Source organism: Ceraceosorus guamensis, assembly GCF_003144195.1.
Source record: "Ceraceosorus guamensis strain MCA 4658 unplaced genomic scaffold IE81scaffold_2, whole genome shotgun sequence".
Lineage (NCBI taxonomy): Eukaryota > Fungi > Basidiomycota > Exobasidiomycetes > Ceraceosorales > Ceraceosoraceae > Ceraceosorus > Ceraceosorus guamensis.
In genome coordinates, this window is record NW_020289997.1 from 425,462 (window position 1) to 442,669 (window position 17,208).

Sequence of the window (17,208 nt, forward strand, 5' to 3'; positions counted from 1 at the left end):
TCTGGATTCACAACTTGAGCGCTCCACTCACAAATAATTTGCAAGCCAGACTACATTCCTTCAAAGATGTCGAGCGGACAGCCGAGGATCAGACCGATGGAAGCTAGAGACGTGGATGAAGCTGGCTGGATATTCGCTCACGGCTTTGTGCCCATGATGCAGAATGTCTTTCCATCGGGCATCACGGAAGGTCTGATTCGCGCCCGCAGTGCACGGATCGGGCACAGTCTACAGGAAGTTCGAAGCGGCAAAAGACCAAAAGGTAGAATGGAGGTGGTGGTGCGAGATGCGGTCGATGCGGCCGGAAAAGTCGCAGAGGAAGAGCAGCTGCTTGGATTTGTGGAGTGGAGAATCGTCGATGTTGAGATGGAGAAGCAGCAGCGTGTGGAAGCGCAGGATGCCGAAGAGCAGGACGATGCGCTGGACAGGATCATGGCCATGTATCCCTCGGACGCTCGCATGGATCTGTACAAGAATATGATTTCCAATTTTGACAAGGCACATCACCAGTATGCCGGAAAGTTCAGACATGCGTGTGAGTGACTGATGAATGTAAAGCTCCGCATTGCTCTCGAGGACATCTCGACGTGCCTGCCTACAGCAGGCTTTAGCGTGTACTCGTGACTGAAGCACCTGCGCTGCTTGGCCACTCCATTGTCTGTCACAACAGACGTGGAAATCTTGGGCGTGTCCCCACGCCATGCACGGACCGGCGCTGGGAGTCTCGTGCTCAGACACATCGCCGAAGCAAGCGCAAAAGAAGATGTACACAACATCTTTCTGCTCGCCGCTCCAACGCCGTCCGCCGTGCCGTTCTACAAGAAGCACGGCTACAAGGAGCTGGCAAAGGTAACAAGCGAGGGTCTCGAAGATTCCATCGCAATGCTTTGGACGCGACCTGAAGCTGCATCGTAGAACTTCGCTCAAAGGCGCTTCAGAATATGTCAATTGTTTATTGCGAAAGTCTGTCCAGCGAATCGCGCACAATACGCAGCATCCTCGATGACCTGAGAGGCCAAGAAGGATGTTTCTTCGCGCGAAGCAAACAAGTTCAAACAATTTGCGACGATCGCGTGCACTTCTGCATCTGGCGGTCGTAGATGTGACTGGAGCAGGCGAATGTGGCAAAGTGAGCTGTGGACCAGTCGAACTTTGTCAGCGCAGCCTCGGAAGCGTACCTCAGCTGGCGGATGCTCGAGCGCCCTTCTAATCATTCGCCAAAAGCCTGGCCAAGCCCATCCTTGATCCATTTCCACAACACCGATTACCTGTTCGTACCACGCCTTCTTCCACGATACAGTGCGATTCGTCTGGTCCGCAGACTGCAACAGATCTCTGACGTCCACCAAAGCTTCTTTGGTGGCCTCTATAGCACCGCACAGAGAGTGAAAGACGGACAAAAGGTTGTTCGAGTTGATCCAATTGTGGTTCAACTGCACACGAGCAGGTGGGTAAGGTCAACAAGTTCTCAGGATACAGATGATAGAACAGCATGACACATACGCACCGAAATGCAGTGCTCCAAGTTCAGAACCTCGTGATACCAATTGCTAGGGACAAATATCGTTTCTCCGTCCTACGACACGCCGCGAGGAAAGGGCAATTCGACGACATCAGCCCTGCACATACATCCGAGCAAAGGTGTTTGAAGCGACGTAGACCAGCAATGGGTCAACTCGCCTCTTGCTCGATCTCGATGCAGTACTTGCGGGCCCATTGCCAATCCTCGTATCCCATCTTTCCATCCCGCACTGGACCCAGCTGTCCGAGTGCGGCGGCCCCGTCTAGCTGCGATACGGAAGAGGCAGTCTGTGAGGTAACGACTTGTGGGAAGCCTGGCGGGATGGAAACAAAAGGTTTGACAAGTGATGTTGGTTATTGATTGCGATACCTGCAACACCCACGACGTAGACCTGAGATGACCTGCGGAGGAAAGAAGCGCCATCTCTTTCGGCCGATGATGTTGGTGGACCAAGAGTAGCTCGTGTCTAGCAAAGTCGACTCGCACCCGCAGGTCTTTTCAGCCTAATGATTTCGCAAGTGCACTCGTCGCCTCCTACTCACACACTGCAAGGCAAGCGAGGACGAATTTGTTCGGGTGGGAATGCTGTTCAGAGCATTGAACCAGCTAAATGCACGGCCCACTGCTTACCATCTCTGTGCAGTGACGTCCCGCTACCTTTGACGCCGGCATAGCAGAATCTGAAATCATCCTCGCCAATTTCAATATTGTTGGTCCCTACGGGATAGCGATACCCAAGCGGATGCGCATCAGTGCCCAGTAATAGACTTCGTGCGTGCGGGTCATGAGGAGAGCCGCTCTCACAATCATCTGCAAAAATACATGGCGTAGTGTACACTTCTTCGCGCTTTGCGCCCCTCTGCTCGAGCTGCTGCACCAGATGAAAGTCCTTGACGTAGCTGGCTCCGCCCGATCTCAAAAGCTTCACGGCCTCCTCAAGCTTCATCTCTTCGCGTTCTTCATGACCATATGCTTTCTCCTCCTCCTTGTCAGCAGCACCTGTGCCACTGAGTACCACTGGCGTAGTGTAATCTCCGAATTTCGAGGCGAGGACGTCGAAGGCTCTGCTTAATTCTCCAGTGGGTTCATCGCTGAAGCCAGCAGTAGATGACTGTTCGCCCACGTCAGCCCATCGGCGAGCCGGCCAGTGGGCTACGAGGGCAGCAGGCAAGATGCAAGGTCGATTGGCCTTCAGATAGTCATTCTGAATCACAATCAAATCGAAAGCGGAAAAGGCTGCATTTGATGAGCGCGTGCCTCGCCCTGACCCGAACAGCACGGCATATTTCTATGCTGCATCGACAAGCGTGACTGAGCGTACGCACCAAAAACTCTTCATAAGAGGGGACATGATCGAGTCTTGGAATGTCGCTGATGATATTGCCCTCCTCACACATCGCAGTCTTATAGCAAGCGCGAGTGAACTCGCACTCATCGATGGTTCCCTCCACTCACGGCAGCTTATTCCTGCTCCAAGTTTTATTGCCGGTGTTCCGTTCTTTGGGGGGAGATGAGGATCGTGAAGAAATGAGGTAAAGAGAAGACGAAGGCGAGCAGAATGAGCTGAAGCGAGGACTCGCGGCGACTGACAGCCTCCGATCATGCGGGCATGCGTGCAGACCCCACTAAAAATCACGAGTGGAGGGTTTCAGCGCGACAGAAATGTTCAAGGCGGTCGAGTCTCACGTTGCAGTCGTCGTGACGAGCAGGGGATCTTGAGTCGTGAGTCATTCCAAGAATGAATGCGCGCCGCAATCGTGAAGATGGGTATCGGCATGGACCACGACCGCTACCATCAAGCTCGCTCAGTCGCACCACGATTTGCGGCCCCTTACTTTGACACGTCTTACCTTTACCCCCACGACGCGCGTGACCGCGTGGCTCGTTTGACTGACCAGCCGTCCTGGCCCCGACTGACTGACTAACTCACTGACTCACTGCACCAAGTTTTCATGGCGCCTTTGCTGCTGAAAGGTCATCCGGACACATGGCCATGCGCACAGCTTGATCTCGCCGCAGCTCTCGTTCTTGCATTAACCACTAGTGATGTGACCAGGGAGCTGACGATATTCTGCTCGCCCGCTCCTGGCTCCTGCAATGACCTCTGGTCGCCCAGCGCCCTGACAACACCGCACCACACCGCATCGCACGCAGCGCAAAATAGCAGACCCTCCTCGCATATCAGAACAGTCAGGTCAACAGTGCCCAATGCGATTGCAGAGTCGCGCATGTCACAAGAGTCGGAGATATGTGCTGGGTACGATGCCTTGCCTGCCGTCCGAGCTTTTGGCCCTCCACCAATCCTCTGACACTTTTTCCATCAGCTCCACCTCTTCCCCTTCCCCTACCCGCAGATCTTCCGCTTCTGTTCCATCGTAGCTGCGAGCGGTCGCACTCGTGACAAGTCAGCTCTGATGCACAAGTGACAGCGCAACGGTCGACTCGCTGCAGAGTAGGAAAGATGAACCAACTCACTCGTACAGGGCGACTGCTCTACCTAGGCCTCTCCGAGTTGGCGGGAGTGGTGCTGCGGAGCGAGTGGGAGGAGGAGGAGAAGACGCATCCTGGCTTGCTGCATCACCTTTCTTCGATCCACCAAACATCGATCCAAAAGCTGCAGCTTTCGAAGTCGTGTTCAAGCCGCCGATGGCCTGTGCGAGCGGATGTGTCTGTGCGTCAGCTTCGAGTTGCGATCCTTGGCACAAAGCGTACCGAGTGAAATGCTGTGCCAGCATCAGATAGCGAGTGCCACGCGGCTACATCCGCTTCGAGGTAACCACACATTTCCCGAGCATGCGACTTGACCCGCAAAATTCTCCTCACCTTGCCAGTGCTGAGTCCCGCCAAAGGTGCTGACCCAGGTTTGCGGCTTGCTGGAGGTGGAGGAGGTCCATTGCTGCCCGCGTTCTGACCGATGCCCAACTGACTCGCTCTATTCGCCAGACTTGATATCTGATTGTACGTCTGCACGGGACTCTGGGTACTCGATGTGGCTGTGGACGTCGAGGCAGATGCTAGCAGGTGCGGACGGGAGGCAAAGTACTCATCCAGCAGCCCTTTGAATGCTTCCCTCTCTGTTTCGGGTAGATTGGCAAACATGTTGAGGCGAGCAAGTCGTCCCCGGACTGCAGCACGGCAGCGCCGCAAAGAGTCGATGAACAGAGGTGCGAATGAAGGTGATGGTGAATAGAGAGGTGTTTGCGATCACCGCCAGCAGGCATGCCAAGACCTATGGCTGCCGCCTGGATGGCTTGACCTCCAGACTTGCACATGCCATGGGTGTATGCTGCTAGCTGCATGGGACCGCGAGCACAGCCTCACGTGCGCGCTCGTTCAAGATTTCATTAAGCCCGGGCCGCCTGCTGCTGCGTGCACGTCCATCCACGCCATGCACGCATGCACGCATCCTCACTTGTGTGTGCGGCGTGCATGGGGACCACCAGCATCTCGCGAAGAAGTGAAAGGTGCACCGAGATGATGGAGCGATGGGTTGTGCTCGTTCGTCGCCGACGTTCAGAGGCGCTCCTCACCACCACCATTCGCATTCAATTCGCATTTCTGGGTCTTTTGGACTCGCGCGCCTCATTCTGGATGAGTGCAGGTGCTTTGCAAAGCCGCTTCAACTTTCATCAGTCCAAGCTACAGACGCCGTGAGCGCTTGGCACGCGGACCGTTCTGCCTCACCAACAAGCTGGACCTCCTGCAAGCCACAATCAAGCATGTCGTCCTCATCCGCGACGCTAACACGTCTCATAGTCGTGCTAACATTAGCGACAGCGCTGCGCGTGCTCCTTTTCCCCCTTTCAAAGTCTTTGGAGCTGGCACGCAGACCAGAGCTATCAGTGCCCATCAGCTCCCTCTTCGCCCTACGGGAAGCATCATGGTTGCATTCGCGATGGATCGCCGCAGGCTCCTCATCGCATGCTCATCCTTACGCTGGCGATAATCCCGTATCACCGTTGTTGGTGTATGTGCTGGAGTCATTCTTGGGAGACGAGCACAAGGAGATCTGGCTATGGGCCACGGTGGACTTGGTTGCGGGACTGGTGCTGGCTAGCTGCGCAGCTGTGCGAAGCAGGAACAGCGTCAAGGGGATGTTACAAGGCTCACCTGCGCTTGGTCCCGATGTCGCCGCTGCATTGTGAGTGCTCCAGGAGAGTCGGGTCCAGACCCGTCAAGAAGACAAGAGCGGCACTGCAACCAGTCTGAGAAGAAGTCATCGCCGACTTCATGCTCATGACCAATGCGTCTGACACCCAAATCTCTCCACAGATACCTCTTCTCTCCTTACACCATTGCGTCGTGCCTTGCCAAATCAGCCTCACCATTGACCAATCTTCTGGTCTTGCTCAGCACACTCGGTGCATTGACAGGTGAGCCGTCCAGCAATTGGCGAGCTGGCTCTGCCCTAGCAGCGATCCAATTGAATCGCTGATTCAATCTCTTACGCCCCTTGCTAAGGCTCTCGTTTACTGACAACGACTGCTCTGGCCGGCGCAACGCTGTCATCATTGACTCCCATCCTGCTCGCGCCTCCTCTTCTGATGCTCTGCGCTCAACGATCCCCTTCGGCACGGCCGATTCTGCATGCCTCCTTGACTTCTTTGGCACTTCTCGCAACGCTGAGCGGAGGACTCTACGCCTCCTATCACCTCTCCGGTTCATCTTGGCGATTTCTGGAGCGCGTGTACAGTCCCATCATTCTGCTCCCCGACTTGACGCCCAACATTGGTCTATGGTGGTACTTCTTCATCGAAATTTTCGATCATTTCAGAAATTTCTTCTTGCTGGTCTTCAACGTCCATCTGGCTTCCTATACCGCTCCCATGACTATCAAGTATTCGTGAGTGACTCTCGGCTCTTTACGCACAAGGGAGAGAGCTGATACTTCAATGACGAAATTTTGCCCAGTTCGGACCCTTTGTTCGCTGTCACCGCTTTGAGTGGGGTGATCAGCGCATTCAAGAGCTACCCAACAATGGGCGACACTTCTCTTTTTCTGGCGCTCGTGGCTCTCCATGTAGATTTGCTGCCATGTGAGTACGCACTGCTCAAGCTCGAAGAGATTCTCTGCAAGCCGCATGCGAAAAGGATCCACCGAGCTCACACCTCTTCGCACACCTTGTGATGCACCAGATTTGCGCTATCCTACAGTGTCTGTGCTTCTGTACCTCTACGCCACCCTGCTCCTTCCCACCTTTCACCACTTGTGGCTTCAGGCAGGCTCAGGCAACGCCAATTTCTACTGTGAGTGTGTTCAGCTTAGCTTCTCTTCGTTCGGAGGCATCGCAGAGTCGCGAGCGCGCGCGACGAGCTGATCGTTGTCTTGTGGTGCTGAGCTCTATTTTCCCCCTGGTACACCTGCTCGCTGGAACCACAGATGCGATCACACTGGTCTGGGGTCTCGCACAAGGCTCACTGCTGCTCGATCTCATGTGGGCGTGGGGCAGAGCGGCGTGGGAAAGGCAAAGACCCAGGATATCGCCTGCTCAGGCGCTAGCTGATGAAAAGATTGCCATGCTGCGAGCCAAAGAATCGCTCGTGCCGCAAAAGCTCGTGCGAGACGTCATACAAATTTGACCCCCATCTTTTCATCAACGAAATGTATACTCTTTCTCTAGACGCGATACGCTCGTGACGCTCGCACTGACGCATGGCGCGCAGCATCCGAAGCTTGGTCGCTCTGAGCAGCTTTCGGGGCCAACAATGGCACCCGAGTCCATGCTACAGCTGGTCAAGATCGCATTTCTATTCCGTGTGTCAAGTTGGTAGAAGAGAAAGGCAGTGCGAGCGAGTGCCTCACGCGAGACCTGCTTCCTGCATCGCCTTCTTCATGCTGTTTGAATGGGAGGCAGAGCGCCTTGTCAGATGTATGCATAGCTTGCATTCCCCATCCTCCCTCCCTCGCACTCACAGTTCACCGATCTTGGCTGGGCTGTCAGCGACGATAGCACCGGCTTTTTCCAGCGCTCTGACCTTGTCGTCCGCCCCACCCTTGCCTCCGGCAATAATCGCACCTGCGTGACCCATACGTCTGCCAGGGGGAGCGGTTCTACCAGCGATGAAAGCAACTACGGGCTTGGGGTTCTTTCTGGTCTTGTTGTACTTTTCCAAATATTCTGCTGCATCCTCTTCCATCGAGCCGCCAATCTCTCCGATCAAAACCAGACCCTCAGACTTGGGATCGTCAAGGAGCAGCTTGACGAGGTCCAATGTTGTGGAGCCAGGGTAAGGGTCTCCTCCGATACCCACGCAGATCGACTGTCCCAAACCAACATTGGTCGTCTGGTTGACAGCCTCGTATGTCAAGGTGCCCGAACGCGATACGATGCCTGCACAGGAGGAGAATATGTGCCGGATGGGGCCCGTCAGAGCGATTGAGGTGTGCGACATGGTCGCAATTGCAAGCATATTCTACTCACCAATCTTGCCTGGAGAGTGAATGTGACCTGGCATGATGCCAATCTTGCAGCCTTCGGGATTGATGATGCCTGGGCAGTTCGGTCCAACCAATCGAGACTTGGACTGCGCTTTGAGTGCGTGCGCGACCTGATGGGTGCAAAGGATCAAGGCATTTCTCACTGAGTGGCATGACTCGTCCACGCTCATCGAACCTCAGCACATAGGCACTACTCACCCTGATCTCATCAGCTTGAGGAATACCTTCGGTGATAGCAACGATGAGCGGGATCTCTGCCTCGATACTCTCAATGATGGCATCGGCAGCAAAAGGGGGAGGAACGTAAAGCACACTAGCGTGAGGGTTGGTCTTGTCCGCAGCTTCTCTAACGCTTCCAAACACTGGCAAGCCCAAATGCTCTTGACCGGCCTTCTTGGGAGAGACACCTCCGACTAGCTTGGTGCCATATTCGAGCGCCTGCTTGCAGTGAAAGGTACCAGTCTTTCCGGTGAAGCCTTGGCAGATGACCTGTGCAAGCGAGACGCAGGCGTCGATGAATGCTCGCGATGAGTATTTAGGGCCCGCAAGTGACTCACCTTGGAGTCTTTTTGAATCAACAGGTTCTTGATCGTGTCCTCATAGCTGGCTCGCAGGGCACTGGTAGAAAAGGGAGCGGCAGCTCTGGGTGACAGGGCGATTCTCGAAGCCGATAGTGTGGCCGATTGCCTGAGCAGCGGCGCGGCTGCAGTGCGAATCATGTTGAGCGATTGTCTCCGAGTGAGAGCCTTCCTTGGTATCTCACTGCGACTCGTGACTGTTGATGACTGTTGATGACTGTTGATGATGATGATGATGAGAGAATGAGTGACGCATTCATGTGTGACTTTCGGCGTCCACGACAGGTTGGTCGCTCGATCGTGGGTCGTGCCTGCTTTTGCTGTCGCAGAGGCGGCACACGGCCTGCATGGGCTGCACACCGATATGCAGCAAAAGCTCACGCGCACGCACGGCAATTCCCAAGCCGCGCGACGATGCAACCGCGCGGCGGTCAAGCAGCGCACGGTCTCCGCGCCGAGCATGATCCGCCTGCATGGATGAGCGTATCACGTGACCTTCTGCACCAGGTAAATTTTGGCGGGTCCTGGCTTGTGGTTCGAACCTTGGATGCCGTCCAGCATCCTCCATGCAGGATGGACCAGTCCAAGTCGAGACCCTAAGCTGCGATCGTGAGTCGAGTGATCGTCCTTTAAGAGCAACTACTACCAGCACTTTGCAGACTCGACGGCGCGCCAAGGGCCCATTTTCCTACTCCATCGCTCAAGGTTTGACCGCTACTGGCCAGCGGAGGTCACTCAGTCGATTCTTCTTGTTCAGCCGCGCCAAAGAACGTCGCAGGCAAGATGCGACAATTGAAGCATCACGAGCAGCGTCTGCTCAAGAAGCACGACTTTCTGAATTGGAAGAGCGATGCGAATGAGCGCGAGGTGAAGGTGATGAGGCGCTATCATATCCAGGACCGAGACGACTATCATCGATACAACAAGCTTTTGGGAAGGATACGACATTTGGCTCTGCGCTTATCCACGCTGCCAGCCCAGGACCCTTTTAGGCACGCCAAAGAGGAGAGCCTGCTTGCGAAGCTGTACGATATGGGCTTGCTGACTACTGGTGCCAAGATGAGCGACGTGCTCGAGAAGCTCAACGTTTCTAGCTTCGCTCGAAGGAGATTGCCGGTGGTCATGGTCGGGCTCAAAATGAGCGAAACGGTGAAACAGGTGAGTCTAACATCGGGTAGGATTCTTATCAGACTGCTACATGTTCTGGCTCGCTTTGTGTGATTTCGCTCTTGCTTACAGCATCAATGCTCTCTGTACATCGCTATAGGCCGTAGAGCATGTGGAGAAAGGCCAAGTCAGGGTTGGCACAGATGTGATCACAGACCCAGGTGTGTGGCGCGATCCGATTCTCCTCTTGCGCGTCTGGCGCCTGAATCCAGCACTGACTCTCGAGGCTGATCTTTCCCTTCCACTTACCGCAGCCTTTGCAGTCACGCGGAACTTGGAGGACTTGTAAGTGGGGGACCGTCCAGCAGCATTTGTGGACACCCTCGTTGTCGCGAAGCGCATGTATGCTCACACCCCTCGCGAATTCCTCTCATCGCACCCTCTTTTGCAGCGTCTCGTGGGTGGATCAGTCTGCCGTCAAGCGCACCATCAAGAAGTACAGCGGAGAGCTGGACGACTTCGACCTTTTGTGATTTGCCTCACATGAATCATCACCGCGCGACTACCTCTGCTTCTCTGCTTGGCCCCTTGAGGCTCCTCACGTCACATCCTGTAAACAACAGACATCCGACTGCAACGTGCTTGTTCTATATGCGATCTCAAACAATCGTGTGATATTGCGCCGTGATGGGAAGATGATGGCTACTATCCCGTGCCCACTCCCAGGAAGTTTGAGCGGGCAAAATGATACAAGGCTGAGACGATCCGTCAACGAAGGGCAATCGCCTCTAAATTCGCCTCTTTTGCTTTGGCTGATGCCTCGCGCTCGCGGCAGCGACAGCTTGCCGCCTCTCCTCTCGCGCTCTCGCCTCTCTTTCGGCCCGCTCGCTCGGATTTTGGGCAGTTCGCAGCGGTCTCGCTTCTGCACGTCCCCTCTTTTGATCCCCTCCCGATGCGGTGAGGTCAGAATCGAACAAGGCACTCGAAGGTCTTTGTTGCTGTTGCGCGGCTTGCGAATCACTTGACTGCTTGGACGCTGTGTGAGGTGATGGCGATGGAGATGATTCTCCGCTGAATGACCGCAGCGCCGCCTCTCTGTCCGGGGACAGACCCTGTTGCGACCTTCCGGGCGCGGGTCGAGACCGCGTTAGCGAGACAGGTTTTTGTCCTGTCGCTCCGCGATAGACGTTAAGGCCGTTCTCAGCGGCCTCTGTGAAAGCCTGCTTCAGAGGAATTTTTTTTTCTGGCACTCTATTGTCTTTCTGAGCACGGTCTGGAATGTTGAACAGTGTTCGGCCCATCTTTGAATTCAGAAAGAAGAGTTGCGCGATAGACCAGGTGTTGTTGGTTACCCAGTAGACCCATACCGCCTGTCAAAGTCGGTCAAGTCTGATGAGCCATGTGGCCTGCGTACGGGCTGAGGAATGGGTGATAGCTCCATGAAACTCACAGCAGGTAGATGGCAGAAGAAGAAGAAGGACATCACCAGCCCACCTCGCAGCATATATCGCCAGGCGATGTTGTTGCTAGTCTGCGGCGTTCCACCGATTTCTGCACCGCTCTCCAAGGTGATCAAAGTCGCCAGCATACCCAAGAAGGGAAGGGCATAGTACGGATCCGCCGCTGTGAGATTTGTGACCCATCCGAATCCTCCATCCTGCATCGTTGACAAGCCTCCTTTGCTCATTCCTCGTATCGCGAAGAAAGAAGTAATGAACAATGGGCTTTGAATGAGGGGAGTTATCATGGGCTTGAAGGGGTGGGTATTGTTGTCCCTGAATAGCTTGACCATCGCCTTCTGGCTCTTTGCTTGTAGCATCATGTCGCCGCTCTTCTTGGCGTTTTCCAGATCTGCCATTATAATTTTCATCTTGGGCTGCATGTTACCCAAGCGGACGGCAGCGGTCTGACCCCGCGCACTGACGGGCAAAATGATGAGACGCATGGCGATGGTGGTGAGCATGATTGTGCTCCACCAGGGTAGGCCCGTCCAAATGTGCACATTCTCGAGCAGCCCCTGTGCACTAGACACCAGGAACCAGTGATTTTGTTGAATGGCGGCCAAGTCTATAAGCTCAGCTTGCTGCACCGCTTGTTGGGCCAGCCCAGCGGCCCCATCCGAGAGCGCCGTCATTGATTCGGCGCCGTACGCATCACTGTTCAAGGCACCACTGCTCGACGCTTGCGCAGCATCCCCAATCTGATGCGCCAGGTCTCCAACCGCCTCGCGCGAACTTTGCAGAGCATCTCCCAATGCGGCAGATGCGTCTGACGACCCTCTTGACGCTGCCTCTGCGCCCTGTGGTGGGACGTAGGCTCCATCGGCTGCTGCAAACTCCCCCGAGTGAGCCCTGCTGGCGCCTGCTTCCTTGGCAGCCTCGTAATTGTTGCCGGACCCTCCAAATGACCACAGCGACAGAGCGCGTGCGCCGCTGGGCACGGCTGAAGAGAACCCTGCGCCTTTTCCTTGATTTCTCAAGATTGAGCGCCTTCCCTGAGTGTGCAGCAGGTTTGATCTCGCACTTTCGGCTGCATGACAGCGACCATGTGCTCGCAGCGATGAGGAAGCTGATGATGCTTCGAAACCGACATAGATGGACCTTGCTGAGGCAAGGGCAGAAAACCTTCTAGCAGTGCTCGCGCTTGGCAGAGAGGAGACAGGCTGCCTCGCCGCCTGAGCAAAGCGGAGGGAGGCCATGTTCATGGCTTGCTCTAGGCTCGAGCGATTTTGGCGCTATTCAGAGGCGGTATTCGACGCTGGGTGGTGAGGGAGACTCGCCCTCCTGACGTGAGCCAAGCAGATCATCTACAGCTCGTATGTGCGCGCCGCCGCCATGAGCTCGATCTTGATCCGAAGAAAGCTTACAACAGGTCTCTGCAGACTGGTGCGCTGCCGGCCGAGAGAGGCATCCGAGCGCGCGCGGAGCCAAAAACCAAAAAGGCAAACATCACGTGACGTGGTATACCTCCCTGCGATGGGATCTCTCTCTCTCTCTCTCTTCCTCTCTCTCTTTCCCGAGAGCCAGCTTGCAGAAAAGTATGATGCGGTTGTGTGTCTCATCAAATCGGGCGCAATCAAGACTGTACATTCACGATTGCACAGCACTGCTGCCCCACGTCGTGTTGGGCAAGAGCAACGTGAGCAAAGGCGGCGAGAGATCTGATGCACGGAGTAGGAAGCCGTTGAAGCAGGCGCGCCGCGCGCACGCGTCGAGGTTTTGCACCCGCGCGCCCCGTCCGTCATCTGCGCGCTCACTTCGGCAGCTGATGCCCTCACCTTCCACATGCATGCAACCAACCATCACGACCAGCATCCAGCAGGCAACTTGGATGCGCGTACAGGACGGGCTCCCCCCCCTGCTGATACGCACGCACTGGCGTCTCTTGCCGGTGTCAAGCAACGGCGAGCTCCCTGCGCCGCCTGGATTGCTACCTCACAACACGGAACCAATCTTTGCTTCCCCTCATCTGCCATCGAAGATGCTATCGCATGCGGGGAATTCGAGAAAGTCACCGGTGCGGTACTCCGCACTTCAGCAGCAGAGCTTTGAGTCGGCCGCTCGCCGCGACTCGGCGTCTTTACTCTGTCTGCTTGGTTCCGTGACGTTCACTTGGGTACAGGCCGATTCAGGTCCCAGCTTCGCTCGCTCTGACTGACCAAATGTTGCTGCGGCAGTGCGCTCAATCTCTCTCACATATCATCCCGTTGGAAGGAGCCAGCAGCTGAGACAAGCAATCGCCTCGGATGCATAGATGCTTCCGCGCTCTCGCAGTTTGAAGCGCGTGCTGCGCACTCTTGGACGTGCACGTCACTGTATATGGCTCAAGTTGTTGCAAGAGTGGACGATGTGAAGGGTGTATAAGTATACCATCTTGAAATTCTATCGTCCTTTCTTCCTCATCACTCTCTTCCTGTTCACCCTCTAGCTACCCAGCTGCAGCAAGAACGACGCTTCCACGACTCACTCGAGACGAACTAATCTTCACGACATACCTTCGGCACCCAAGGTGAGTGGTCACTCGAACGAGACTGGGAGGTTGCCATCCGCGGTTGGATTGCATAGGCTCCTGACACCTCTTTAGCTTGCGACTGCTTTGGTCCTCCCAGTGGCAGCTTTTCGCGCACACACTATCGTCGACGGGCGACAAACTCACGATCAAAAACAAAGTTCACCCACCTTCACTGATCGCGCGATGCCATTCTACGGTGCAATTCACGGGATCTCTGGCGAGGCCGCTGGACCGATGACTGCCTTCGAGCAGGCTTACCTGCCCTTTTCTGGCGCTCACCAGACTCTTCAATCGCTTCCACCACGCAACCTTCCGAGCGAAGCGCACAAATCAGAAGTCAAGGTGACGCAATCTCACCCATCCCCTCGTCCACGCAGCTCAAGCGTGCTGGCTGACCACCAAGCCAAGCTTCGCATGGGACCTTGCTTCGCCCTGAGAGCGCCTACATCTACGGCTTCCGCTACCACTCCATACTATGCCATGCACCATGGATCTGGCGCGAGCAAGCCTGCCTTCACCACCTCGGTCACCGACCTACAGATGGCCGTCCCGCAGTCTGCCATTCAACCTCGACCAGCATACCCAAAGGTGCCACAAAGGTCTAGCTCGTATCAGCTGACCCAGCAGAACAAGAGTCGCTACGACTGGCTGCAAGAGACAGAGAGGCACGGCACTGCTTTCGCCCACGCCGACGATCCTATCAACAGACGTCCATCTGCTTCGGAATACTGCTGCATCCAACGCCCTTCCCCACCTAGCCTCAAGCGTGAACACAGCAGCGAGAGCTCCAGCTCTGATAGCACTGCTGGCACCACCCCCTACGAGACTAACACCTTTGGCCTCAACTCGGCTTGTGTGAGCCCAACCAGCACCGTCATGACCTCGCCTTGCACTTCCAAGCCTACATCACCGCGATATCGAGCCACTTCGACCGTCGCTTGCAATGGCTCCGTGCTGGGCAACGCCGACGACTCCTTCATTCTGACTTCGCACGCGTCTCTTCGTCACGTTAGCCAGCTCGTCCCTGCAAGGTCGGTCGCCACTGGTTTCGGCAACAGCGCTTTGGGACTCTCGATGGGCGTTCCAGTCATTCCTAACCCGAGCGCTCAGCAGCAGTTGCCCGCCAAATGCTCAGGGCCTGCTTTTGATGTCGACGTACCCTCCACGCCTCCAACAGATCGCTTCGACCCACTGCCACCTCGATCTGGTTCAGCTTCGCCCGTCAATCCTCCCGCATACCTCGCTCAGAGTCCCCTCGTCGCTGTGTCGCAACCAGTCGCTTCGTCACCAAGCTCAAGCGCGGCCATCATTGCAGTCAGTGCAATCGGAAGCGACGTCACCACCTGCGTCATCAATGAGCAGCAACCTGCCTCTGTTCCTCTTGCTCGTCACCCTCGCAGTCAGTCCTCGGTCGAAGTATGCCACCTTCCAGCCCGAGCTATTGCGGCTCGCAACACTGCTGTAGTGACCGTAGCACCTTTGGGTCGATCCGATATTGCCGTGTCTACTGCCGACATTGCTTTGCCCGACCTCGGCTACAGCAAGGTGTCGCAGCTACCAGTTCAAGAATCGGGACTTCGCGCGCGCCGTTTGGGCAAAGGGCATCCCATCCTGAGTCTGAGGTCCGAAGCGCCGCAGGAAGCTGAAGCCTCTGCATCGAGCATGCATCACGCTCCGCTCAGCTTCTCCGAATCTTCTCTGTTGGAAACTGGCAATTCCACGGACAACGGCAGCCCCAACGAGGCCAAAATGAACATGGACACCGTCTGCGACTCGCACGCGAGACAAAATTGCCAAGAGCCGTCAAACCATTTGCGCTCTTCGTACTTTGCAAAGCTTTCCGCACTGGACGACTGCCGAGACGACCAGAGCGATGGGACGGTGACGCCGAACCGCTACGCGGCGAGCAGTCCTGCCCAGGAGAAGGTCCACAAGGACGAGGATGAGGTCCCAGCAGCTGTAAAGGCAGCACACTCTCGCTTCGCAAAAGCTTTGCGCGCTACAGTACAGCCGCAAACTCATATGGAGCTAGCTATCCGAAGAAGCCTTGCGCCCACCCCACCGCTAGGCAGTCCCTCTATTCTTGTAGACCACGTTCCCAGTCAGCCTAGCAAGCCGCAGCTGCTTGGCCAAGCACGCTGGGTAGAACACAATGCCTCGGAGCTTTCAAAGACTGAGCGAGCATCACCATTCGAGCTGGGCTCGTCCTTGATCGCCCAGCGGACCGACAGCTCGCATGCGTGCGCTGCTCCCCTCTCGCCTCTCCCGCCTGCTCATGTTGCGGTGAGACTACAAATGGAAAGAGATCTCGAGGAACAGAAGAGGTCTTCGAGCGACGATGGCGACGCTTCGCGCAGACGCTACACAGTCAGTGGAGTCTACAACTCTGGTCCCTCGATTGCCTCCGATCGTTTCATGCACAGTCTCAGCTCCAGAGGCCCGCTATCCTCACGCGATATACTTCAGGCTGCAGAGCGCGACAGGATGGATTCTGGTGCTCATCAAGCGCGAACGCTGTCCAGACCAGCATCTTGGGGTCCCGATAAAGCAGACGACAGCGCAAAGGTGAACGAGCATACCTGCCCGGCTCTCGGTCCTGCAAGCAATGGCAAAGTCCCTGCACGTCCCGCAAAGTCCAAGCTGCGCCTGATTGCAGCCACTCCTGGCGCTATTCCGTCGGTCGTGACGATGGCTCGCGACAAGTCGACGTCGAGCCAAATTCCTCCCTCTCTGCGAGGTGTTTTTGCAACGGTACTCGGCCGAGCCCGCGACACTGAGCCTGGCAGTACCGCTCCTCCATCCACTCCTGCCACACCCGCCCCCAGACTCGTCGCACCAAAGGCCATCTCACCTGCACGCGCGGCATTCATCAACAAGCTCACTGAAGTCGCAGTGATGCCAACGTCGTCGAACATCCAGGAGGATGTACTTCGCGAGGACCTTGAATCTCAATCGCTCGTTGTTGCTCTGGAGCACTTCGTTCCTGATCCCGAAAACCTCCCAAACTTTCCTACATCCATCAAGATGGCGACGGGATCGAGCAGCAGCAACAGCGGCTCGAGCTATCTTCCTCCATGCAAGACGACTGGCTCTCGTCGATCCAGCATCCGCTCCCGCATTCCTTCCATGGACGAGGACGCTCCCGATCACGAGACCCACAGACCTCCACGCATGTACTCCATGCCTTCGACGAGTCAACCTAGACAGATCGAAGAGCATCGTCTGACTCCTAGGCCCATCGAGCCTGCCGCTGTTGTCACCGCATCCGGAGCGCTGGTTCGTCCGGTCTTGATTCCTGCCCCCAAGCGCACTTAAAGTTTTCGATGCACGCTCAGTCGTGAAGATCCGACTCTCGACTTCGCTTCCCACCACCACATAGCCCCTAGCACATGTATCCTAGCTGTCATCTCTCTTCCATCTCGCACGTCCCGGGACTGCTTTCAATGTTTCGTTGGGCAACTCATTATCAATCCTGGCAAGTAGCCACCACACATTTGCACAACACGCTTGAGACACAATGAAATGGATGCATGCATACATGTACATATTGT

General features: G+C 55.8%; 9 protein-coding genes across 9 annotated transcripts; 5 read left to right on the forward strand and 4 right to left on the reverse strand.

The window, feature by feature from the left end:
* Nucleotides 1-66: 66 nt before the first annotated feature.
* IE81DRAFT_338943 (hypothetical protein) lies at nucleotides 67-915 on the forward strand (the record flags this gene model as incomplete). The annotated part of the gene is made up of 2 exons (XM_025515559.1): nucleotides 67-535; nucleotides 671-915. 2 exons carry the CDS (start codon nucleotides 67-69, stop codon nucleotides 913-915), a joined length of 714 nt encoding a protein of 237 aa, XP_025373275.1.
* Nucleotides 789-3,271, reverse strand: IE81DRAFT_319500 (Clavaminate synthase-like protein). Its single transcript, XM_025512738.1, has 8 exons — nucleotides 2,848-3,271; nucleotides 2,327-2,726; nucleotides 2,153-2,239; nucleotides 1,905-1,988; nucleotides 1,681-1,835; nucleotides 1,508-1,576; nucleotides 1,179-1,433; nucleotides 789-1,106 (listed from the first exon to the last, which is right to left on the reverse strand). Exons 1-8 carry the CDS (start codon nucleotides 2,917-2,919, stop codon nucleotides 945-947), a joined length of 1,284 nt encoding a protein of 427 aa, XP_025373276.1. The 5' UTR covers nucleotides 2,920-3,271; the 3' UTR covers nucleotides 789-944.
* Nucleotides 3,272-3,535: 264 nt separating this feature from the next.
* IE81DRAFT_363540 (hypothetical protein) lies at nucleotides 3,536-4,795 on the reverse strand. Its single transcript, XM_025516785.1, has 3 exons — nucleotides 4,346-4,795; nucleotides 3,998-4,173; nucleotides 3,536-3,901 (listed from the first exon to the last, which is right to left on the reverse strand). Exons 1-3 carry the CDS (start codon nucleotides 4,619-4,621, stop codon nucleotides 3,754-3,756), a joined length of 600 nt encoding a protein of 199 aa, XP_025373277.1. The 5' UTR covers nucleotides 4,622-4,795; the 3' UTR covers nucleotides 3,536-3,753.
* Nucleotides 4,796-5,241: 446 nt separating this feature from the next.
* Nucleotides 5,242-7,102, forward strand: IE81DRAFT_344182 (PIG-U-domain-containing protein; the record flags this gene model as incomplete). Its single annotated transcript, XM_025515783.1, has 6 exons — nucleotides 5,242-5,663; nucleotides 5,795-5,895; nucleotides 5,984-6,365; nucleotides 6,434-6,558; nucleotides 6,659-6,769; nucleotides 6,903-7,102. 6 exons carry the CDS (start codon nucleotides 5,242-5,244, stop codon nucleotides 7,100-7,102), a joined length of 1,341 nt encoding a protein of 446 aa, XP_025373278.1.
* Nucleotides 7,087-8,745, reverse strand: IE81DRAFT_319503 (alpha subunit of succinyl-CoA ligase). The gene is made up of 5 exons (XM_025512739.1): nucleotides 8,519-8,745; nucleotides 8,160-8,450; nucleotides 7,945-8,071; nucleotides 7,437-7,854; nucleotides 7,087-7,358 (listed from the first exon to the last, which is right to left on the reverse strand). Exons 1-5 carry the CDS (start codon nucleotides 8,678-8,680, stop codon nucleotides 7,322-7,324), a joined length of 1,035 nt encoding a protein of 344 aa, XP_025373279.1. The 5' UTR covers nucleotides 8,681-8,745; the 3' UTR covers nucleotides 7,087-7,321.
* A 361-nt stretch (nucleotides 8,746-9,106) lies between these two features.
* Nucleotides 9,107-10,305, forward strand: IE81DRAFT_296612 (putative IMP3-component of the U3 small nucleolar ribonucleo protein). The gene is made up of 4 exons (XM_025512142.1): nucleotides 9,107-9,697; nucleotides 9,807-9,867; nucleotides 9,961-9,991; nucleotides 10,098-10,305. Exons 1-4 carry the CDS (start codon nucleotides 9,323-9,325, stop codon nucleotides 10,177-10,179), a joined length of 549 nt encoding a protein of 182 aa, XP_025373280.1. The 5' UTR covers nucleotides 9,107-9,322; the 3' UTR covers nucleotides 10,180-10,305.
* IE81DRAFT_319505 (hypothetical protein) lies at nucleotides 10,271-12,445 on the reverse strand. The gene is made up of 2 exons (XM_025512740.1): nucleotides 11,097-12,445; nucleotides 10,271-11,016 (listed from the first exon to the last, which is right to left on the reverse strand). Exons 1-2 carry the CDS (start codon nucleotides 12,342-12,344, stop codon nucleotides 10,435-10,437), a joined length of 1,830 nt encoding a protein of 609 aa, XP_025373281.1. The 5' UTR covers nucleotides 12,345-12,445; the 3' UTR covers nucleotides 10,271-10,434.
* Nucleotides 12,446-12,936: 491 nt separating this feature from the next.
* IE81DRAFT_83897 (hypothetical protein) lies at nucleotides 12,937-13,534 on the forward strand. Its single transcript, XM_025517684.1, has one exon. The coding sequence runs from the start codon at nucleotides 12,977-12,979 to the stop codon at nucleotides 13,301-13,303; it is 327 nt and encodes a 108-aa protein (XP_025373282.1). The 5' UTR covers nucleotides 12,937-12,976; the 3' UTR covers nucleotides 13,304-13,534.
* Nucleotides 13,523-17,199, forward strand: IE81DRAFT_83892 (hypothetical protein). Its single transcript, XM_025517683.1, has 2 exons — nucleotides 13,523-13,654; nucleotides 13,755-17,199. Exon 2 carries the CDS (start codon nucleotides 13,841-13,843, stop codon nucleotides 16,970-16,972), a length of 3,132 nt encoding a protein of 1,043 aa, XP_025373283.1. The 5' UTR covers nucleotides 13,523-13,654; nucleotides 13,755-13,840; the 3' UTR covers nucleotides 16,973-17,199.
* The last annotated feature ends 9 nt before the right edge of the window (nucleotides 17,200-17,208 follow it).